General features: G+C 35.0%; 3 protein-coding genes across 3 annotated transcripts; 2 read left to right on the forward strand and 1 right to left on the reverse strand.

Annotated features, from left to right (window-relative positions):
• The first annotated feature begins 1,644 nt into the window (after positions 1-1,644).
• Positions 1,645-5,724, forward strand: LOC137836880 (plant cysteine oxidase 2). The gene is made up of 5 exons (XM_068645657.2): positions 1,645-2,429; positions 3,587-3,705; positions 3,805-3,967; positions 4,874-5,092; positions 5,360-5,724. The coding sequence occupies exons 1-5, from the start codon at positions 2,210-2,212 to the stop codon at positions 5,482-5,484; spliced, it is 846 nt and encodes a 281-aa protein (XP_068501758.1). The 5' UTR covers positions 1,645-2,209; the 3' UTR covers positions 5,485-5,724.
• A 7,760-nt stretch (positions 5,725-13,484) lies between these two features.
• Positions 13,485-18,956, reverse strand: LOC137828083 (uncharacterized). The gene has a single exon (XM_068634503.2). The coding sequence runs from the start codon at positions 18,954-18,956 to the stop codon at positions 13,485-13,487; it is 5,472 nt and encodes a 1,823-aa protein (XP_068490604.2).
• A 1,703-nt stretch (positions 18,957-20,659) lies between these two features.
• On the forward strand, positions 20,660-23,818 carry LOC137836882 (uncharacterized). Its single transcript, XM_068645659.2, has 5 exons — positions 20,660-20,997; positions 21,106-21,155; positions 22,250-22,373; positions 22,559-22,666; positions 22,975-23,818. Exons 1-5 carry the CDS (start codon positions 20,820-20,822, stop codon positions 23,619-23,621), a joined length of 1,107 nt encoding a protein of 368 aa, XP_068501760.2. The 5' UTR covers positions 20,660-20,819; the 3' UTR covers positions 23,622-23,818.
• The last annotated feature ends 816 nt before the right edge of the window (positions 23,819-24,634 follow it).

The raw sequence follows: 24,634 nt of genomic DNA on the forward strand, positions 1-24,634 counted from the left end.
ATACTAACTACATTGATCAACACGAAATCCTTATAAAAACATTTGATATGCATGATTTGATAAGTTAAAGAAATATATCAAATAGACTTTTTTTTATAATTTTTTTCCTAAATATTACATTACCCTAATATGTCACTAAAAAGAATAGATTTAAAATAATAATGTAAAAAATGTAGAACTTATTTTTTCTTAATTTTAATTAAGTTAACAAAGTGTTATTTTGTACTTCATATTTTTATGGTATTTTCAGCGGAATTGTTTTTATATATTTTAGTTGTAGAGTGTCACTTATTAGGTGTCTGAGTGGTAAACACAAATTTTCATGCATGTTTGGTTTTTTTAAGTTAGACATAAATTTTTCATGTGATAAAATTAAAATATTTTTAAAAAATCCATATTTATTTATTTACTAATAAAAAAACTATTTATAATTATATCTAAATTATTAAATTTTAACAAACAAATATAAATATTGCATATATTATCACATTCCTCTTATGAGTATTTAACTATTATCTCATATTCAAAGCAATAATATTTATCACCTTAGTGCACTATATACTATTTTTTTTAATCATATCTCAAATGCAAAATATTTTTTTTGGAAAACCAGCTTTTTTTAAAATGAGTTTTTCAATATAATATATAACACTAATTTTTAGCTATATAAATTGTGTCATATTATATGGGTTCAACATATTTTATTGTTAAATTTTAAAAACTTCATTTATAATTTTTAGTGAAATATTTTTGTCTGAAATATTTTTTATTTATTAATAAAATTCAGACTCAAAATCGTATTTATAATATTAAAATTTATCATGACAGGCACCACAACTTATTTATCAGTAAAATATAATATAATTAAGAACACTCAAATACTTGTTTATTTATTGGTTTTTGGAATAAATCATTTACTGCTATAAACTATGTAAACTCCCTTATTTATGTGAAGATATCTGAACTCATGATTTTTGGAATAATAAATAATTTACTGCTATAAAGATGTGTGCAGATTAATTAATATAATAAAAACAAAATGCAGAACTAGGTGCCAAAAATCAATTAAATAACTCATATTTCAGGTTTCCCACTTGTGTTGAACATAATAATATTTCAAATGGCTTCACCAAAGTGAGATTTTTTTTTTCTTTGTTAAATATTATCAAATAATCATTAAATAATTCAAATATTATCCTAATTCTTACTAATCTGTATGTAACAGATTCCTTCTATCTAGAATAACAGTAAGTAACTTTAGGGTTTTAATTTGTTTTTTAAGTTGATTGCTTTTAGTTTTCGTTTAAACATTAACTTTTTTATTTTAAGATAAGATATATTAGTTAATTAATTTTCTGACTGGGTAAAAATAAAGATAAGGCATTATTAAAAAAATAATATATAGAAAAAACTTATATTACAGTTACTATAACTGATGAAAAAAAAATTGAAACTATACATAGAGAAGGATCATGAAATATAGAATACAGTGTGTAATAAAGAAAAAAAAAAGAAAGAAAGAGAAGGAGTATATACTATATACTATATACTATAGATTATGCAGATATTGATATGATACTACCAACATTAATATAAGATATTAAATGATGGTATATAATAAATTATATATATAAAAAAGAACCCGCTGTTGAAACAGCCCACTGGAATGGCAAACATGGCCCCTGGTTTTCTGATTTTGCTTCCAAAAATCAACTGTTTTTCTCTCTCAACTAACCCTGCCACCACTTCTTCTACCTCTTTTATATCAATATCAATCCACATTCCTTACCCACCTCTGCTTCACCAGCACAATTTTTCATGCCAATTTGTAAAGTTTTCACACCAATTATTATTGTTGTTGTTATTACTAGGATCATATAAACCTTTTACCCCTCACACCAACACAACACACTACCAACAACATCAACTGTGAAAAAAAAAGTACAAAGAAAATAGTTGCACATGTACACAGTTAGAGAAACTCTACCCTTGTAGCTCATTATTAATTTTTTTTTAACTTGTCACATATCACTCTACCCTTTTCCCCTGTTTTTGCTCTGTTTCTTCTTCTGGGGTGTCTTTGTTTTACATATTGGAGAGGCTTTTGGGGTGCCCATTTGGTGAATTTGAGGCTTTGGGGGTGTTTTGGCATTGCATTATTGAGTTGGTGGGGGAAAGTTGAGACCTTTTTTGGTGGTGGTGGTTTTGGATGGGGATTGAGAAGGCCTTAACTGAGAGAAAAGGAAGAGAATTTTGTGGAATTTCGAGGGAAACCATTGCCAGCAGCAACTCACGGCGGAACCGGCGGCGGGAGAGGAAGAAGCCGCCGGTTCAGATGCTGTTCGAGACTTGCAAGGTTGTCTTTGCCTCTGGGGGGACAGGCTTTGTTCCTCCCCTTCGGGACATTGAAAAGTTGCGGTCTGTTCTAGGTACTATACCATGTTGTTGTTTTTCTCTTTTTCTTTCTTCTTTTGATTTATGATTGTGGCATGTGTTGTTGCTTGTTATTGGTTGCTTTCCCTCTCATCTGGGTGTCAAAATTTTGATCTGGAATGAAAATGTTTCAATTTGTGTGTTTTTCATCTTGTTGCAAAATGTAATCTCAATTCTAATGTGGTATGGGGAAATATGTTGGATTTTTCTCTTCTTATTGGAATTGTAATAATTTAGTTTGGTCATGGAGTTTGTATTGTTGGAGGGAGGGTGGGTGTATTTTATTTATTTAGTATGTCTATTTAATGTCCCAATACAATAAAATAATGTGAATTTTGATGTGTATGCTTTTGGCAATTGCTTCAATATCTTGCACCAAACTTGTGTGGGGTTTCTGCCTCTTTTATATTCTAATTCTGTGTCTTAACGTGCATGCATGTGTCTTGCATATATGTTCCGAGGTTTCTGCATTGGCTATCAAATAAAAAATGCTTGTTATCATGTGCCTGGTGTGCCCCCACGGATATATATTGACATTGAACCAATTTCACAGTGTGATGTCAACTACGTGTTTAATTCTAATATGAATGACATCAAACATAGTGAAATCCCTTTCTTCTCTCTCCTCCCTCATTTTCTCATGTGGATAATTTTGATTCTCTATATCATTATTTTGGGGCTATTTAGGTGATAAAATTAGCTAGATTAATGGTGATCCAAGACTTGAAATCCTATTATTAGGTGGGAGACAAGACAACCAATCAGTGGATTTGCTAACAAGTTGAATGCTTGTAGCAATTTTTTTGTGTGATGATGATTGCCAAAGAGGGAAAATAAAAATTATTCTGTTTTGGAGGCCTATCACAACACTCTCATTGTTCAGTGGGAGTTGTTAAACATAGGAATGCTACTCATAGTTAGTTTTACATGTCTGAACCATAATTAATGCACATAGTGAACTTTTGTTGTATATATGTTCCTTTGAAACCACTAACTTGCTTAATCAGTTGCCTGGACCACAGGTAGCTGTACAGTGATGTCAAGAATTATGAACCAATTGTTTTTAACTGTTCTTGTTTTTTTTCTTTGAGTTTAATTATATATGTGTCATGAAAAACATGCAATGCAACTCCTGTGGTCTCTCTTTGTGCAGATGGAATAAGGCCAGAAGACGTTGGTTTGAGACCTGATATGCCGTATTTCAGGACTAGTGCCTCTCAGAGAGTGCCAAAAATCCAGTACCTGCATATTTATGAGTGTGAAAAGTTCTCGGTATTTGCACATGCTAAACCTGAAACTGATTTCTTGGTATGAGAGTGAGTGCTGTTTTGGTGTTGATGGTGACCTTGTTTTGTTGTGTCTTTTGTTCAGATGGGAATATTTTGTTTGCCACCTTCTGGGGTTATCCCTCTTCACAATCATCCTGGAATGACGGTTTTCAGTAAGCTACTTTTTGGCACTATGCACATCAAGTCATATGATTGGGTAGTTGACATGCCTCCTGAATCTCCTAAAATCATCAATCCCCCAGAAAGTGAGCATTTTCCTGTTTTTGTAGCATATCCATGTACTTTTTCACTGTGCTTAGAACATGTTTCCATAACTGTTACACGTCTTTCAAGAAAATGCTTTTAGAACAAAAGATGCAAAGAATATCTTTCTTTAAAAGTACTTTCAGAATCCAAATGTACATTCAAAACGATTATCCAAGCATAAACTTATAATGATGCTTTAAGATAACATTTGGTACATGCCCTTCTGTGTTGAACATGCTGTCTGGTTTAAGAATTTGTTTTTGTAATGGAGAAATGTACCTAGAAGGGGTTTTGTTGCCAACTAGAATTATCTTTAATAATCCTATGGTGTGTGAGTTAGAAACTTCCTTAAGTAACCCCAATAGAACTCTCAAATACCACACAAATCTTTCCAATAGTCAAAAATCATCGTGTACTTTTCATCTCAGAATGATGTGATGTGAATATTTTGGTGATGAAAGATTGATTGCTATAGTTCATGGATACTATGTATGGTCATGTCTTTGTTTACTTTTACGGTGTCTGAGTTCAAGATGCTTGGTGAATATATCTTCTCAGTTGATTTTTTGTATTTGGTCAATATATCTCCCAAGTTTCTTTCCTGCTGAAAGAGAAATGCCAATGACATACTTTTTTACATGCCTTTTCATTAGTCTCATTGAAAATAGAGTGGGATCCACATGATTCAGAGGGCCCCACATAAATTTTACTTAATAATAAAGGAGTTTGTTAACAAATATATTCCCTCCTCTCTATGGAAAATGTGAGAGGACACTTTTAGCATGAAAGGGGAATTGGTAAAGTAGCACCAGTTGCTCTTTCATAGTAATTTTTTACTAATTTGTAATTATAAGCACACCTTCTCTAACAAAAAGGCAACTAATCTTTATATTCTAATTCTGCAGACCAAGCTCCTGAGATGAGGCTAGCCAAAATCAAGGTTGATGCTGATTTCACTGCTCCTTGCAACCCCTCCATCCTTTATCCAGAAGATGGGGGCAACATGCACTGTTTCACAGCAGTGACAGCATGTGCATTTCTAGATGTTCTTGGTCCTCCATATTCTGATAGTGAAGGCAGACACTGCACATACTACCACAATTTTCCATTTTCCAACTTTTCAGGTATCTTGCCACTAATGCAGGCATGCATGCACTGTTATATATACCTTCTTTCAAGAAAAATCAGGATATTCATTGTCATCCAAACACAAAATATCATATAAGATTAGTTTGTTAACTTTTTTCTAATAACTACTTTAAAAGTTATACCAACCATGATTTTACAGATCTGTGCATAACATACACTAAAACCAAATATTGTTGCTACTTTTTATTGTAGTTTAATTATTTCTATTAACAATTATGGATGCACATTATTTCAATTTCCAGTGGATGGATTATCCATACCAGAAGAGGAAAAGAGTGCTTATGAATGGCTACAAGAGAGGGAGGAACTTGAAGACTTGGAAGTAAAAGGAAAAATGTACAGTGGTCCAAAGATTGTGGAGAACTAAATGGCTAATAATCTTATCTTCTCAGATCACATACACTATCTTTCAGTTCCTGTGCTTAGTTGCTGCAGCTGCTGCTGCCAAATACCTTTACAGATAATTTTTCTGTCAATTTCTTTCTTTTTCAAGTAGAGAAACAAGTCCTGTGTTCTTCTTGTACCTTTTTTTTTGTTTTCTTAGTGTTTTTGTTTTCTTTATGAAACATGAGGCGCTTGCCATGCACTTGGTGCTGTTTTCAGTCTATATAGTTCTTTTGTGTACATACCAAGAAACAGAAAAGGATAAAATTCACTGAAAATTAAACTTAATTGAAGTTGCAATTTGTAGGCTAGTTGGTTATTTAATTTAGTTCACTCTCTTATGATTTAAAGCAGCTACTATATATACAATTCATGTATATTAATAACTTGGTATGCAATGCTTCAGTAAAGAACACCAATATATAGTTTTCAAATATAAAAAGGTTGAGATATAAGATAGTGATAAATTTTGGTAAGTTTTATTTCTCACTTGGAGAATCTCTTTTCTAGTTTAGGAATGAAACAATATTTAAAAAAAGAAAGAATATTAGAAGTGTTGCTATTCCTTTTCAAATGGTGGAAGCCTTTAGCAATTAAGAAGATTATATAATAATATTGTATAGACTTTTTTCTTTACCTTATACATTATCATACTAATAATATACACTATGTAAAACATTTTAAGGTACTATGTTTGTTTTCTAGACAGGACCATTATCATAATAACTTCAATATATATAACTTTATCATTTTAATTTTATTACGAGTAAAGACAAAAAAAAGCACAATGAAGAGAACAACTAATGTAAAATACAAACCATATTAAGAAAAACAAAGAAATCAACAAAAGAAATTAACAAAAATATAAGTAATATTGCTTATATGCAGCATATTTTCGTGCCTATGCCCTCACAAAATCAGAAAAGAAGAAAGAAGATAATGCTATAGTCGAATTGCTTAACCTTTAATTATTTGTATTAATTATAATGCTTTTGTGAATTTGTTTGAGGACTTCTGAATGTAACAAAAGATGTTTTGTGTGTATTGATTTGACTAAAAATTGGTTATCACGGATCTTATAGGGTAGATATTGTTTTCTGTTTGTCGTAACTTGTATTTGAGAATTGGTTGATGATATGTAGAGATTGTAGTAGAGTCTCTAGTATAGTTGTAGGTTAGGTGTTACTAATTCATTTTGACTTGTTTGTATAAAGGTTAAGATAATTTTGAAATGTCTGTGTATAAGGGTTGGAACAAACCTAAAGTGTCTCATTTTGTGAACATCTTAGATTATACAAAGATTATACAAACACAAAAGACGGTTCAAATGATTTTCTGTGCTGCTATATATATATATAAAGCTTTATGTGTTATATGTGAGAATAGTTGCATGCATGCATGCATGAATGATGCTGACATCATAATTAAAGTGATATATATGTGTATATATAGGTATTAAACTAGGCACGTAGCTCCCATGGTGTGTGTATGAGAGGGTAACTGTTGGAAAATGTTGCTGCTGAATTATATATATATAGTTTATTAGGTTCTTCTTGACCTTAAGGGACAAGGAAAGGTGAGAGAGAAGATTTGATGCACGTGACAGAGACATGAAACCTTAGAATGCAAGTTGAAGCTAGCTGGAATGTCCAACGTAAGGTGACTCCTGGAGCAATAAGAGGGTCAGAATTTTCACACACAAAAATAAAACATTAGCAGAGAAAATGGAAATCGTTTTCCATTTTTAAGATTCCTTCGTACAACTTGATGTGTATAGATAACTTCATTTTCGTACTTATCATTTTAATAAATAATTTAATAATTCACAAGAGGTTTAAACTATGAACCAAATAAATTATTGTATTAATTATAAACAAGTATTTTTGGTTCTTTGATCTGATCAGGTTTTTAGCCTGGATTCACAACAAAACTGCAGGGTTTTGGCCCAACTCAAACTTTGCTATCAGCAAAGAATTATTTAACATTTTTCGTACATATCAAGATATCATGTACCCTTCTTTTGGATATATACATTCTTTTATAATAATCTTTATTCATGGCTACAATAAAAATTACAAATATTTTAAGTTTTAGTTTTTGCTTATGTTCTTATACTGATTGAAAATTTCTGAATGTGAAGCTTATTCCAATGACTTTTTTTTATCAGCAATAAAAAATAAATAAATGGGAACCACTTTAAGGGTGATCAAACTCTTTTATAAGAACACATAGAATCCAACACCTAATTTGACACTCAGAACAGCCGGACAAAAGACCAACCAAACCAAGCGCTAACTAACTTTACCGAATCAGCCGTATACAAGCCAAAGGATCCAGAACCCAACAGGGGTAGGAAAAATAAACTACGCGGGACTTTGCAGAAATCCAAGACTACACCTTTACTTGCGTCGAGGCAAAAACTTCTAATACATCTGTCACTCCTCCATTAAAGATGACCGAGTTCCTATACTTCCAAATTTCACTCACAATTTCAACCCAAATTGTCCCCCAAACATCATTAACAGAATCAGATGCCTGACTCAACCTGAATTGGATAAAATTTTGCATAAGATCCAAATGGATTACGAACAACACTCCAAGCCACTCAAAGCAAAGACACCAGACCCTCCAAGCAAAGTCACAAACGGAGAACAAGTGACTCGACAACTCTTCAACCTTTCCACACAAGCAGCATACAGGGTTTTCAACCACCACCCCACACCTTACCAAATTAACCCTAGTCGCAATCCTATTCTCCAACACCCTCCAGGCCAAAAATACAGCAGAAGGCAAGGTTTTACACCTCCACAACCTACAGTAGATCGGAGAGAACTCCTCATCACTAACCCTCCTTACCTTAATATAAGCTAAGTTAACAGTAAAACTTTGAGTCCAGCCTTCCAGACCCACCTATCCAACCCCAGCCCCCCAGCTTATTCCAATGATAGACATAAATAAAAGGAGTTATCGCTATTAGTTCATATATGGGCAAGTGGCATGAATAAATTATATTATTCAATATAATTAATTTGAGTTAATTGTATACTTTGCTATTATTTTCAGAATTTTGTATATTTTCAACAATGTTATTAGTTGATTGCTAATTTAACATGTTTATGTGATGTGGATTGGAGATGTGAGATAATAACAATAAATACACAGGACTAATGATATGATAAAAGAATTACATATTTTTATTTACTTTCATATTTTTATATATTTTGCCATTCAAAATTTAAAACCTTACGCATTTTATTGTAGTTTAGATTTTTGCATTGAAATAAAACCAAAATATAAAATGATGGACTAAATTATATAAAAAAATTAACTACTTTCACTCCGATTAATTACACCAGCCCAAGAATATCTTTCTATTTAATTGAGATTTTATTTTTAATGATTTTTTAATTATTGATGTCTAGTTTCAATGAAGAAAACATGAAGAACAAAACTTTCTTTTGTTAAATGAAATTAGTTAAAAATATATTAATTAATAACAGAATTAACTACTTTTATTTATGTTTGAATCTGGAGGAATTAATTGGTAATATTATGGTTTTGGTTTCCCACTGTTCCTTGCTGATGGATATAAGCATATGAAGTGGGTTTTTTGGGTAAATTGGTGCCAAGTTCAACGTGCAACATATCAATGCACCTATCATTTTTCAAAATTTTCAAAATTATTTTCTATTTATCCAGAATTAAAAAATATAATTCAAAAGTGAAAATTTTTGTTTCAGAAAAAAAAATCTGAAATGCAAAAAATATATTATGGAAAAGAAATCCAGAATACAAAAATCTGAAAATACATTTTTGAAAAGAATTTTTGAAATTCAAAAATGTATTATGGAAAAACAATTTCTAGAACACTCTGAAAATGCATTCTGGAAAAGAATTTCAAAAATTTAAAAATGAGTTTTGAAAATCCAAATTTGGAAATGTATTCCAGAAAAGGAGTTTCAAAAGAATATTTTTATCTATAGTCTCCTTTCATTTAAGGTCATTTTCATCATTTCACAAGAATTTTTTTGTCATTTTTAATGATTGGGTGCGAGTTGAAATTGATATGGTGTAAGAAGAATTTTCCTAAATTAGTTTGAGAATGGTTTTTGGGAAGAGTATTTCTTTTTCATCCCTATGGTTTCCTTTTGTATCCCAAGGATTGTTTAAAAGACAAAATTAACCTTAGACATCAACTATCTCGGTTAGTCTCTCTTTTGGGTTATGTGATATAGGAATTTTTCAAATTATAAAATTAAGAAGTGTTTTTTTAAAGAGTAATTTCATATTGTGTAATTATAAATTTTACAAATCTAGAAGCCTATTCTAAATTATAAATTCAAAAGTCATTTTTTAAAAAAAAATGACTTTTTGATGTGTAATCTAGAATAAACTTTTAAAATAACTTTTAGATTGTGTAAGTGATTATAAACTTATGGATTTGAAAGTTACTTATTAATTTACAATTTAGAAGTTATTTTATAAGTTTATTATGAATTATCTAATTTCAAATTATGACTAGTGATTATGTGTGATAACCGAGTAGGATTGATGTTTTTACATGACGAACATCTAATTGAAAACTTTCAACAATTTCACTTTATGAACTTGAACAAAAAATAAAATAGAGTGTATAAATGAATGCATATAGGAATTATATGGATGATATGGAACCATAAGAATATGATTATTTTTAAATAAGATGGTGTAGATGCAAAAGAACGTTTTTGTATGACACAACTAAATGTTTGGACATTGATAAAACATAAGATACCTAAAACCTATTTTTCTTATTCTGATTGGGTACAATGTCCAAAACTTATGTCTAAAAAGGTTGTAAACAAAGGTTTAAAGCATATTGTGAGGGTGAAAGATTTTGATAGTTCTTGTCTCTGGATGTGGTAGAACTAACATACAGGTACACACAAAACAACAACAATGATATGCAACATGTTGTTCTTAAAGCATAGGTATCAATGAAGAGGGAAGGAAAATCTGTTAAAAAAATCAATGATATGCAACAGTGATAGAACTTTGTTAGATGTATATGTTTTGAATGATGAAAATCTGTTATGTTTCAACTTGTTGGGATGGAAATGAAGGACCTTTGCCAAAAGGAAGCCACCATGTTTTTTGATTCCTAATTTAGGTGATCATTCTCCTAAAACCTTCAGTTTTGCCATTTTATATCCATCATCAATATGATGTATTAGCTCATATGTAAAGTAGATGCAGGATGTCTATGAGTTGTATTATTTGGTCTATGACTTTTCTGGAGCTGATAGTTTATCCTTTTATAATAGAATTAGAATATCCATTAAATATTTTATTTTATTTTATTATATTTTGCTGATACCTAAGTAGAATTTTGGAATAAGTTATGAATTATGCAAAAGTAGCTTTCCAATTCATAAGCCTAATTTTGAATTATACAAGTCTTCCTATAACAAGGGTAAAATAGGAGTTGCAATATTTATAGGAGTACAAAACAAAAACATTGAGATGTAAAAGGAAATCCATTTTTGGAATTTTGGTTTTAGACTCAACTAGCCCAAACCATTGAGCCCCTTATTCAAGAATTTTACATCAATCCATCTTTTTCATTTCTATTCCCTTGTTATCTTTCATTTAAAAATTGCATGTTGAACTTGAATAAAGGAATTTGAATAACTCTTTGACCATAACAAGTGTTTTTATTTTTCAACCAGCAAGCCAAGGGAATTTTGGCTTCACCTTTTGTATACACTTGAATCCCTTTTGCCTTTTTATCTAAACAACAACATAACTTGATTATTATATATGTTTACTGGTTTTCATTAGAGGTATCAAGAGTAAAAAAAAAAAAAAAAAAACTCTGCACGATTTTTTAATATTCATATTGTACCTGTATGGATATTGGGGACTGAGTAATGTTGATCCACGTCGATACAAGGTGTCTGCTTCAGTCTTAGTTGTCTTGTCCTTCGAGTTTCCTTCTTCCTCGCGTGCCTCGGTCGGTCGGTGGGGGTACCTGCGATTGTGCTCCGACGCTCAAGTCAGTAATCTCTCTCAGTGAGAATCTGTGATAATCTGAAAAACGTACCTCTCTCTCTTTCTTTCTCTTCTTTTGTATATCCCTTTGGGCTTGGGCCTTCTGGGTCATTAGTGGTTACGACGTGTTTTGTGGTCTGGATCGTGTTAGATGGTTTCCTGGGATCTAGGGGGTGTTCCCGAAAATCCAGGGAGTGCTCGCGTGTGTTTGTTACTCAGTGGGAATTGTAACCGTTTGTCCCACGTGTAACCATGTTCCTTGCTTAATTGGATAATTTAATTCGGACAATGCGGTCGTCCGGTGCCGACCGGTACACTTGCCCCCCAGGCTCGAGGTCATGTAAGGACGAAGAGTCGTATAAGGCTCAGGGGGTTATTGAAACAATGCGTGATAGCTGGCATCATTAATATGTGGCAGAGATGTGACGCATGGATGGTCGTGAATTAACTACCGTGTAGGCTCCCTACGCGGGAACTGATAGCCCTTTACGGGTCGTCCAAGCAGTGGGTGGACCTAAATGGTGAGCACCTTCTTCTTGCAGTCGTTCGGCTGATAGCATATTTGTATCTTACCTTCGTGTTTGTGGTGCAGAAATTGTTGAGTGCTCAAGTTGAACAGCTGCAAGGGTTCATGTTGCGCATCAACGAAGAGTCATTCAGGCAGGGAGTTCGGCAGGTCGCCTTTTTCCATGGGGTGCTGGACGACGATGAGCGATACGACTCGAACATGGATGTTGTGGGCGGCCGTCTGATGCCTCTGGGGGACGAGGAGGCCGAAGAGATGCCACGTGCAGATGATACCGTACCGCCGGAGGAGTCGATGCAACCGGATGACACCCTTGATATTGTTTAATATTTTCATTACCTGGGCCCGGGGTGTGGGCTAAAGACAATTTTATTGCTTTGTGGCGTGTTTTGAACTATTTTACTTTTTGCTATCGAATTTATTTTCATGTTGCTACTACCACGCAATTTAATACCGGACGACGGTGCTTTGATGAAGAATTTGATGTCGCGCGTAACTTGGACATTTATATATAATTTAATTGAATTTCTGACTAAGGTAATTTAATTGAATTTCCGACCGAGGGAACGGTTAGTTAATTTAATTGAATTTCTGACTAAGATTGGTGAATAACGTTTAAGTTACAATTCGGATAACTTTCGTTATATCTTCCGACCGAATGAACGGTGAATTAATTGAATTTCTGACCAAGATTTGGTGAATAACGTTTAAGTTATAATTCGGATAACTTTCGTTATGTATTCCGACCGAATGAACGGTGAATTAATTGAATTTCTGACCAAGATTGGTGAATAACGTTTAAGTTATAATTCGGATAACTTTCGTTATATCTTCCGACCGAATGAACGGTGAATTAATTGAATTTCTGACCAAGATTGGTGAATAACGTTTAAGTTATAATTCGGATAACTTTCGTTATGTATTCCGACCGAATGAACGGTGAATTAATTGAATTTCTGACCAAGATTGGTGAATAACGTTTAAGTTATAATTCGGATAACTTTCGTTATGTATTCCGACCGAATGAACGGTGAATTAATTGAATTTCTGACCAAGATTGGTGAATAACGTTTAAGTTATAATTCGGATAACTTTCGTTATGTATTCCGACCGAATGAACGGTGAATTAATTGAATTTCTGACCAAGATTGGTGAATAACGTTTAAGTTATAATTCGGATAACTTTCGTTATGTATTCCGACCGAATGAACGGTGAATTAATTGAATTTCTGACCAAGATTGGTGAATAACGTTTAAGCTATAATTCGGATAACTTTAGTTATGTATTCCGACCGAATGAACGGTGAATTAATTGAATTTCTGACCAAGATTGGTAATTTAAAGTGCCTCGTTAAAACCTTCTCGGTAGAAAACCCTCCTTAGGGATAAAACTACCGAGCGAGGAAAGAGTGCACTAAGTTTATTCATCAACTGTAATAGAATTTGAGATGCGTGGCATTCCACGTTCTCGGTACAGATTCTCCTGACAAATATTCTAAGTAATAAGCTCCTCCTGTTGCTGTGTCGGAGATGCGGAACGGACCTTCCCAATTGCTTGAAAACTTTCCTCCGTCCTTCCGGGCGTCGCTGCGCATGCGCCAAACTAGGTCTCCTTTCTGATAGCTTCGTGGCTTGACTTTGGAGTTGTACCTTCGTGCTGCTCGTATCTTGCATGCTTCTTCCCTTATCTTGCATTTGTCCCTTAATTCATTGATGAGGTCGAGGCCGACTAGTAGACTTTCCTTGTTTAAGTCTAGGTCTAACGTCTGTCGGCGTAGTGAAGGCTCGCCGATTTCGACCGGAATCATGGCTTCTGTGCCGTACGTCAGGCTATAAGGTGTTTCTTGAGTTGTTGACTGGGGAGTACAACGATAAGCCCACAGAACCTCTAACAATTCTTCAGTCCAATTTCCCTTGGACGGGCCAAGTCTCTTCTTTAACTCATTGAGAATAACTTTGTTGGCGGCTTCCGCCTGACCGTTGGTTTGAGGGTGTTCGACCGAACTCGTTATATGTTTGATGTGAAGTTTCTCATAGAATTCAGCTAGCCCACGGTCGGTGAACTGTCGACCGTTGTCTGTGATAATGATCTGAGGTAGGCCGAACCTGCAGACAATGTTTTTCCACACAAAGCTTTGTACGTTCCGGGCGGTGATGGCTGTTAGTGGTTCAGCCTCAATCCATTTGGTAAAGTAATCTATACCCACCAGTAGGAACTTGCATTGCCCTTTTCCGGGTGTGAAAGGTCCGATAATATCCATTCCCCATTTCACGAACGGCCAAGGGGATAGGATGTAGTGCAAGTGCTCTGGTTTTTGGTGCAATAGGGTGCCGAACTCTTGACATTTCACGCACTTTTGAACGTATTCAGTGCAGTCTCCCTGTAAGGTCGGCCAGTAGTATCCTGCTCTTAGAATTTTGGCGGACATAGTCCGCGCTCCTGAATGGGTTCCGCATATCCCTTCGTGTAACTCGGTCATTACATAAGTGACTTGTTCTGGACCAAGGCATTTTAGGAGGGGACGGGAATACCCTCTCCTGTAAAGATCTTCGCCAATCAGTATGTATCGGGCGGCTTGTAACTTCATCGTTTTCTCCAAATGTGGATCGCATACACCATCGGTAAGATATTGTTTTATGGGAGTCATCCAGTTAGGTTGGGTGTCAGTCGCCATGCATTCTTCGGTACCAACACTTGGTTTAGCCAGGGTCACGTGTATGGCCGACCGGTGGACGCCTTTCTTTTTTAGGGTAGCCAATCTTGATAGAGCGTCCGCCCTAGTATTATTTTCCCTCCGTACGTGTTGGAAGGAGATTTCTTTGAACCTGTTTAGAAGATTTTTTACGAAATGAAAATACTGTTGGAGTAATGTTTCTCTTACCTCATACTCCCCTGTAAGTTGTCCGACGACTAGACGGGAGTCGCTTTTACAAGTTATATTTGTTATCTCCAATTCAATCGCCAGATGCAAACCTGCGATTATAGCTTCGTATTCGGCTTGATTATTGGAAGTTTTAAATTCAAATTTCATGGCTTGTTCGACAACAATCTCCCCTGGTCCTTCAAGTACAACTCCTGCTCCGGACGAACGACTGTTAGATGACCCATCTACGTATAGTGTCCATCGGGGAGTCCGTTCGGTCGGATAGGGAGTGAGTTCTGCTGTGAAGTCGGCGAGGGCTTGGGACTTGATGGCTCCCCTGGGTTGGTATTCGATGTGGAATTCTGACAGTTCGACTGCCCAACCTATCATTCGTCCGGCGAGGTCAGGTTTGGTGAGAATCTTCATAATGGGATAGTTAGTCCTAACAATGACCTTGTGATTTTGGAAATACATCCGCATCCGTCGTGCGGTAATGACCAAAGCGAAGGCAACTTTTTCGACCATTTGGTACCGGGTTTCTGCGTCATGTAAGACTCGACTTACAAAATATACCGGTCGTTCTTCCGCTTCAATTTCTTGTACCAGAGCGGAACTCACCGCTTCATTGGAGACGGCGAGGTAGACCACAATGGGTTCCCATGCGTTCGGTTTCTGGATGACCGGTGGAGATGCCAGAAATGCTTTTAACTGTTGGAAATTTTGTTCACATTCATCTGTCCATTCAAATTTACTTGTCTTCTTCAGAAGTTTTATGATGGGTCTCGTTCGTTCGGCAAGCTTAGGTACGAATCGAGACAACGAAGTGAGACGGCCGACTAGTCTCTGGATCTCTTTGAGTCCGTTGGGACTTCGCATTTCGGTGATTGCCTTGCATTTTTCTGGATTAGCCTCTATACCCCGATGTGTGAGCATGAAGCCTAAGAACTTCCCCCCTTCTACGCCAAACGCGCACTTCTCCGGGTTTAAACGCATGCGGTATTGACGCAAGGCTTGAAAAACCTCTTTTAAGTCAGAAACATGTTGTTCGCAAGAGTCTGATTTGACGACGATGTCGTCAACGTATACTTCTACATTCCGACCGATCATGTCGTGGAATACGTGATCCATGAGTCGCTGGTATGTGGCTCCTGCATTCTTGAGGCCGAACGGCATGACTTCATAGAAGAAATTATCAGAATCTGTTCTAAACGCGGTTTTTTCTCGATCACGGTGGTACATTTGTATTTGATTGTAACCTGAATAAGCATCAAGGAAACTTAGGATTTGATGACCGGCTGCACCGTCGACCAGCCGGTCGATAGTAGGTAGAGGATACGAGTCCTTTGGGCACGCCTTGTTAAGGTCTGTGTAGTCTACGCACATTCTCCATTTTCCATTCGTCTTTTTTACCATCACTACATTGGCTAGCCATGTCGTATAGTGGGCCTTTTGAATAAAACCAGCTTGAATTAGCTTGTCGGTTTCTTCTCGTGCGGCTTTGCGCCGTTCTTCACCTAGTTTCCTTTTCTTTTGAGCGATCGGCCTGGCCTCTGTATAAACAGACAATCGATGGGTAATCACATCTGATTTTACCCCTGGCATGTCTGCAGCCGTCCAGGCGAAAAGATCAGCGTTCTTTGTTAATGTTTTACCGATCGTCTCTCGGTCGTCTGGTTTGAGGGATGTTCCCATGTATGTTTTCCGGTCTTTGTCCCGAAGGAATATGGGTTGAAGATCTTCTCCTGCTTCCATTCGGGGATCATCCAGTCGAGGATCTAGATCGACTAAAGCGACCAAGTGTCTTCTAGATTCTCTTCCTCTGGAGCGTCTTTCTGTTGGCCGACCTCTTCGCTCTGTGGTCCGTTCGGCTGACGTGGTATAAAGCCTTCGGGTCGGCTCCACCTTCAGGCTAGCTACATAACACTCTCGTGCTGTCTTCTGGTCTACATGCACGGTTGCTATATCTCCATTGACCGAGGGGAACTTCATAGCTAAATGAGGAGTTGAGACAATGGCTTTCAATCTGTTGATAGATGGTCGACCGAGCAAAATATTGTACGATGTATTGGCATTAACGAGTAGATATCGTATGTTGATGGTCTTGCTGAGGTAATCATCCCCGAACGTGGTGTATAGATCGATAAATCCTTTCGTATCCACTCTTTCCCCTGAGAAACCAACTATCTGCTCGTTGTAGGGTTGTATCTCTGCTTCTGGAATCTTCATCTTCTTAAACGTTTCCCAATATAGGATGTCGACCGAGCTACCCTGATCTACCAAAACTTTTGCAATTGCAAATTTATCTATCTCCACAGTTATTACCATGGGGTCATCTTGAGATGGATCGATTGCTGTGAAGTCTTCGTCAGTGAAAGTGATTGGTGGTATATGCGGTCGGCGTTGTGTGGGAGTCGAATGAACGGATTGAATTGCTCTCAAATGTTTTTTTCTTGCTGAATTAGAGCATCCTCCACCCGCAAAGCCACCTGCAATGTAATTAATTTCTTGAGGGGGCTGACCGCCACCTGCAATGTAATTAATTTCTTGAGGGGGCTGACCGAGCGACACCGGTCCAGCGATTGTATTGATGACTGTGCGAACTTTTTGTTTAGTTCGACTTCTACGTTCAGGGCTTTCGCTTTTAGGCCTCGTTCGTCTGATCGGACTTTCGCTTCTTTTTCTTCTGTTTGAACGATAGTGGTTGTCACGGGTCCGGTCGTCTCTTCGTCCCGAACGTTCGCGGGGATCATGATCACGCTGGGGTGACCTGGGTGCAGTGATGGTGGTTTTCACGAACTTGCGCAGATGACCGGCCTGGACGAGCTCTTCAATTTTATCTTTCAGTGCTTGGCATCCTTCGGTCGTGTGGCCATAGTTACGATGGTATTGGCAACGTTTACTGGTGTCGGCATTGGGAGGGGTTTGTGATGGCCTCAATGTCGGAATCAATTCAATCTGCAGTGCTTCGTCGAGAACCTTACCCCTTGGTACAATCAAGGGAGTGTAGTTGTGGAAACGGGGTCCCCTATTGGGGCGATGTCGTTCTCGGTCGGTCGGTATTGTGGGGGGACGAATTCCTTTGCTCTTGTCCGTGTTCTCAGCATAAGTTTTTCGATGATAGTCAATATGTTCTTCTATCTGCATGAACTTTGTTGCTCTTGTTCTTAATTCATCCATATTGCACGGAGGTCGTTTGATAAGGCTTTCAGTGAACCTTCCTGGTAGTATGGCCGAGACCAAATGATGCATGGCTATTTCTGGATTAAGATTACGAATGTTCATACACACTTTGCTAAATCTGTTCATGAATGTTCTCAATGATTCTCCCCTTTCTTGTTTGACATTTAGAAGAGACATGGAGGATGTCCGATGAGGTCTACTTGTAGCGTATTGCGTGGTGAACTTCAATTCCAAAGCGTCGAAGCTTGCAATGGAATTGGGTGGAAGGTCCGAAAACCATCCAAGGGGGCCTTCCCTGAGAGAGGTGGGGAAGACTTTACACCATACCGTTCGGTCGGTTGTGTAAAGGGTCATTTGAGTTCTAAATATATTCAGATGTTCGTCTGGGTCTGTGGAACCGTCATAAAGGTTTATCGTTAGGCCCCTCCACTTGTCAGGGAGAGGAGTGGCTATGATGTCATCAGTGAACGGATGGCCTTTCGGGTTTGCTACCTCGTTTGGGGTTACTGGCTTTACACTCTGACGGGTGTGTTGAACGAGTGACGTGTGAGGTATAGCCTGGGCTATTGTTCTTGTTCCTGATTGGAACGGTGATGGAGAAGGTGCACGTGAATGCCCTTCGCGTTCAGATTGCTCAAGTCTATCCAACAATCTCTTGTTCTGTTCTTTCAATTGTGCTATCTCCTCTGCGTGTTGTTGACGCTCTTCTTCTCGTCTTTTCCTTTCTTCATCCTGGCGAAGTTGATCGATGACTCCTTTTTGGAGTAACTCTTGCATCTGAATCTGGAGGGTTTGTAGTATGGTCCTATGCTCTTCAGAGATATCATTGTTGTTGTTGTTTGCCGTTGAGCCCATCTTCAAGCGTTGGGATCTTTGGGTCTGGAAATAATGATTACTCGGCCCCACGGTGGGCGCCAATTGTACCTGTATGGATATTGGGGACTGAGTAATGTTGATCCACGTCGATACAAGGTGTCTGCTTCAGTCTTAGTTGTCTTGTTCTTCGAGTTTCCTTCTTCCTCGCGTGCCTCGGTCGGCCGGTGGGGGTACCTGCGATTGTGCTCCGACGCTCAAGTCAGTAATCTCTCTCAGTGAGAATCTGTGATAATCTGAAAAACGTACCTCTCTCTCTTTCTTTCTCTTCTTTTGTATATCCCTTTGGGCTTGGGCCTTCTGGGTCATTAGTGGTTACGACGTGTTTTGTGGTCTGGATCGTGTTAGATGGTTTCCTAGGATCTAGGGGGTGTTCCCGAAAATCCAGGGAGTGCTCGCGTGTGTTTGTTACTCAGTGGAAATTGTAACCGTTTGTCCCACGTGTAACCATGTTCCTTGCTTAATTGGATAATTTAATTCGGACAATGCGGACGTCCGGTGCCGACCGGTACACATATCATTAATATATATATATATATATATATATATATATATATATATATATTTGGTGATGTAACTTTATAATATTGAAATGTATTTATAATAAGACAAATTTTCATTGACATGAACATCTAATAGTTTTTTTTCTCTCTAGATAAAGTGGTAGTTTCATTTCCATTTCAATGTTTAAGTTGGAGATGAAATTACAATTTTGGTCAAAAATCCAAATATTAAACAAGAACTTTTTTTATAATAGTTTTCTTACTAACATATGATGTAATTAGTATTAATTAATATTCTTATTGGATAGTTTAAGATGATAATTTGAATCATAATTTGCCCCCAATCAATGAGGGCCCGCGGCGGCTATAGATAGATAAATAAATAAATAAAAAGTATTGATAATGTACATTTATTAATTTATTAATCAATAAATTATGCAAACAAGTTATTTAATCATAATTAAAATAATATTTTAAGAGGGACTTAGATGATTAAATGACCACTTAAACTTATTGAAATAGACATCTTGATTATTCATTATTAAAAAAGGAATTAATTTCGTATTTAATCTTACTGAATGTAAGAATTTGTCGAATTAACAACAGTATAATAATATAAAAAATATGTCTAATAATTTGTGGGGTTTTCTTTTAAGTGTTTTAAAATCCATTTCCATTTTAGTTGCAAATATATATTATTACTCCCTTTAGTCCTTAATATCTAACAAAAACACAAAATAATGAATTTAGTTAGTTCTGTTGACTTTTTTTAAAATAATGTTATTAATACACCAAATTTACTTTCATTGATTTTTAATTTTTTATTATTCATTAATAAAAAATACCTATTCATAATATTTAATAAGAACAAGCAAAAAAAAATCTCATAATTTTTTTTAAAATATTTTATAAAAGGACCATCCTTTTTTTTTCTTTCTAAAATGTAACTATTACTTATATTTTTCGATTACATGGAATTTTCCCCCTCCAATAAAAAAAACTATATATCAAAATAAAATTTGGAAAACTTAAATTAAATCCTAAAAAGTTCAAGAATTATTTAAATTTGTTGAGTTGGTATTAGTATTACAGCACATGATGACAACTAAGAACCACTCAGTCAACTTGACTCCACAAATTTATTATCCAATTAGATCTAGTTTGAATTTTCTTTTAATCATTGAAATTGCAAAAGCTACAAATAACTAAACTTTTTATCATTGATTTGTGCACTTTATTTGTTTTCCCTTCATATTAGGTTTTTCTCTTGCTATCCCTCTTAGCTCTATATGCCCAGAAAACACCATTCTCAGTTTCCTTAAATGCTTGGTACTATAATACAATGACCAAGATCTTTGTCTTGTTGAGTCTTCTCTTCTTAGCTACTTCTGGTTTTGTCCATGGCTCTCACAAGAAGAAGGATCATATCAGGTTATTTGAGCTCAAAAAAGATGATCTTTCTATAAAGGTCACCAACTGGGGTGCAACACTTGTGTCCCTCATTCTTCCTGATAAAAATGGTACACTTGTATCTTCCTTTGTGTTCAAACCTTTTCACTATAATTGTTTTTTCTTCTTCTGTTTTTATTCATTTTAAGGCATTAATAATGTTTTTTCTCACCATGAAGGAGTGTTGGGTGATATTGTTCTTGGATATGATTCTCCTAAGGCCTACACTGTAAGTCATAACATGTAAATATTTCATTATATATATATATATATATTCTGCTTTCTTTTGTTATAAAAGATATGAGATATGGATACAGTTTTCTTCTTCTTCTTCCAATAATAATGCTCTTCAACATGAATTGAGACTAAGGACATATTTTTGACAAGTTTTGAAGAAAAGAATAAGAAAAAAACATGAATTTTAACTTTTATATAATTAAAATTAGTTTATTAAAACCCTCTCATATAGCTTATTTAACTTTTTATTTTTAATTTTTGCATAAACTAATTTTAATTTGTGTATAGAAGTCAGTTGAGTTCTTATATATTTTTTCTTATAGTAGTTTTCTAGAGATGTTTGTTAAAAAATACCAAGATCTTTTTCATTTTAATGACAGAGTAAATTTTTTTATTCAAGTCTCAACACTAAAATTTGAATTTTCTGCATAGAAAGTTCACAATAAATTGATTTAACCATATCATAAATATGAGGAACAGAAGATAAATATAAAAGGAGGGAAAAAAGTCAACAATGAATGACTTTGAGATATAAAAAATTTGTTAATTTATAAAAAAGTGATAAATATAGTTTTATGTGTCTGATATAGATCCAGATATCAAGGGAAAAGTCCATACGTGTTTAGTCAACATCTTGGTATATTTTATTGAATAAAAGTTTTATTTTAATGTGAAGCATTCAACACGAAATCAATATTATAATTTAAAATTTCAATGAAAATGACTTTGAAAATTTTGTATCTCCTTCATTTTCTTTATTAAAAATTGCAAACTTCTCTTTCTTCTTTTATAGAGTAACTAAAATGAACAATATTTTGTGTAAAAATGAAAGAATACCAGCTGAAAAACATCACATGATTTTGAAGAGTTAAGGTAAAAACACAATTTCAATATTAGGTCCATTTAGATATAAGGATCAGGGTAAGAGTATTTTTCATGCATTTGTAGTAAAATTACAAGAAAAAATGGATTAAGTGAAAACTAAAAATAACATTTATTTTAACACTTTCTTTTTCTACAAGAGAATTAACATGGGACAAAGAGGTATAACATTAACTGTGGTTAAAATTGCAAAACATTTTGCAGAATGATTCATCATACTTTGGAGCTACTGTTGGTCGTGTTGGTAACAGAATAGGAGGAGCTCAGTTCACTTTGAATGGAATCCATTACAAATTAGTAGCTAATGAAGGAAACAACACACTTCATGGTACACATGTTTTACCACAAATATAATTGAACTCAATTTTTCTATAATTTATGGTCCATGATGCTGCAACATTATTCAACACAATTTTCTACAATCTATGGTCCATGATATTGAACAATTTGAAGTCTTAGTTTTCTCATATAGAAAGAGAAACTCATGCTTTCTCACTTACCTTATACTTATAGCTGGACCCAAAGCATTCAGTGATGTTCTTTGGACTGTGGAAAAGTATATAAAAGATGGAGACAGACCAAGAATCACCTTCAGTTACCACAGTTTTGATGGTGAAGGAGGTAACTAAGCATGCTATCTGTTAACTTCATTTCTTTCATTTTGCTGAACTATGAAACCTGTATTTATGTGGCCAAATACACTTTTGCTTTCTCTTCTTATTTTTTTTTTCAATCGGTTGAATATTACAGATCGATTAAAGATAAAAACATTATCTAGTACATAATTGAAAACATACCAGTTATATTTGTCCATTTCTAAATACGGTATCAGAATAATTTAAAACTTATCCTAATACAATTTGTTGAACTTATTAGGCCACCAATTATCAGACACTTATGCTAATGATGATTCAATATTTGTGTTTCAGGATTTCCAGGGGATCTGCTAGTAAGTGTGAGCTACATTCTAGGAAAAAACTCATTGAGAATAGTGATGAAAGCAAAAGCACTAAACAAGCCTACGCCTGTGAATCTGTTGAACCATGCATACTGGAACCTAGGAAACCACAACAGTGGCAATATTCTAGATGAAGTGGTTCAGATCTTTGGATCCCAAGTGACCCTTTTGGATGATCATCTCATTCCCACTGGGAAATTTGCTTCTGTGAAGGGAACCCCATATGACTTCCTTGAACCACACATTGTTGGGGAAAGGATCAACCAATTGCCTAAGACCAATGGCTATGACATCAACTATGTTCTTGATGGTGCAAAAGGGAAAGAGATCAAGCTTGGTGCCATAGTGGTGGATAAGAAGTCAGGGAGAGTGATGAAAGTGTTCACAAATGCTCCTGGTTTGCAGTTCTACACTGCTAATTTTGTGAAGAATGAGAAGGGAAAAGGGGGGTTTGTTTATCAGCCACGTTCTGCACTGTGTTTGGAGAGTCAAGCATTCCCTGACTCTGTCAATCACCCTAACTTTCCATCAACTATTGTCACCCCACAAAACCCTTACAAACATGTCTTGTTGCTCAAGTTTTCCACCAAAATTCCACATGCCTTTTCACAATTCTAATTCCAATTCTGTGCTCTCACCCATTTTTTTTATGTGCTTGTTGGTAGCATGACTCCTCTTGTGTTCATGCAAACTTGGCCTTGCTTCATTGAACTGAATGATGTCATATTTCAATTTTCTGCATCTGTTGTTATTTCATCTTTACAAACTATGTTATGGTTATCATATTCTCCTATAGAATGCATTTATTTCTAAAAGAGTACAGTTAGAAAAAGATTAGTCTGTATTATACTAGTTATCATTTATTATTATTACTATTATTATTGATTTGATATCATACTTCTTTATTTGTGAATGTCTTCCTGCATTTTCATCTTCATGTGTTTCTTCTTCTATTTCTATACTTAAAAAAAAACAATAACTAAAATTACCTTTTTAAGTTAGGTTTTATTAATATTTATATTTTAGAGTATACAATCAGAATGTAAAATGTGTATTTTAGATTTTACAATCTAGAATACAAATTTTATATCTCATATTGCATAAAACATAATACAAAATTTGTATTTTTATTTCTAGAATACAAAATTTGCATTTTTGATCTTACAATTAAAAAATACTAATTTTGTATTCCAAAATATAAAAATCACAAATAATAACTTCAGGGATTTGTAATATACAAATCTCTGAATTACACATTCTGAAATTAAAAAAAAAAAGTGAGAATACGAGGATAATTTTGGTAATTTTTGGCAGTATGGGGTGTAGAAAGAAAATATAAAGGTGCAAGAAGAATTTGCTATTATTGATTATCAGAAATTGATAAAATTCAGGCCCATATGGCCTATATGATGTAGTAACAAAAATGATATTGGCACACCATCAATTTATCAGACACTTATTTTGGGTTTAGTTGTGAACTGGGCTAGATTCCTTCAATTGGTTCTATAAAACTCTAATTTTATTTTTTTCTTTAAAGTAGTTAGACCGTATAACCAGCCAAGTCGAACCATTATAATATTAATCTAATTTAATTAATATAATTATTTTTCCTTTATATTTTTACATGTTTT

The sequence above is a fragment of the Phaseolus vulgaris genome, chromosome 4, assembly GCF_051622355.1.
Source record: "Phaseolus vulgaris cultivar YP4 chromosome 4, ASM5162235v1, whole genome shotgun sequence".
Taxonomy (NCBI): Eukaryota; Viridiplantae; Streptophyta; class Magnoliopsida; order Fabales; family Fabaceae; genus Phaseolus; species Phaseolus vulgaris.

Bases quoted from the DNA above. Each gene is read 5' to 3' on its own strand.
- LOC137836880 (XM_068645657.2), top strand. From the start codon at position 2,210: ATGGGGATTGAGAAGGCCTTAACTGAGAGAAAAGGAAGAGAATTTTGT. The intron at 3,968-4,873 runs GTGAGCATTTTC...CTAATTCTGCAG, and splicing joins AATCATCAATCCCCCAGAAA to ACCAAGCTCCTGAGATGAGG. The intron at 5,093-5,359 runs GTATCTTGCCAC...TTCAATTTCCAG, and splicing joins TCCATTTTCCAACTTTTCAG to TGGATGGATTATCCATACCA.
- LOC137828083 (XM_068634503.2), bottom strand. From the start codon at position 18,956: ATGGGCTCAACGGCAAACAACAACAACAATGATATCTCTGAAGAGCAT.
- LOC137836882 (XM_068645659.2), top strand. From the start codon at position 20,820: ATGACCAAGATCTTTGTCTTGTTGAGTCTTCTCTTCTTAGCTACTTCT. The intron at 21,156-22,249 runs GTAAGTCATAAC...AACATTTTGCAG, and splicing joins ATTCTCCTAAGGCCTACACT to AATGATTCATCATACTTTGG. The intron at 22,374-22,558 runs GTACACATGTTT...TTATACTTATAG, and splicing joins AGGAAACAACACACTTCATG to CTGGACCCAAAGCATTCAGT.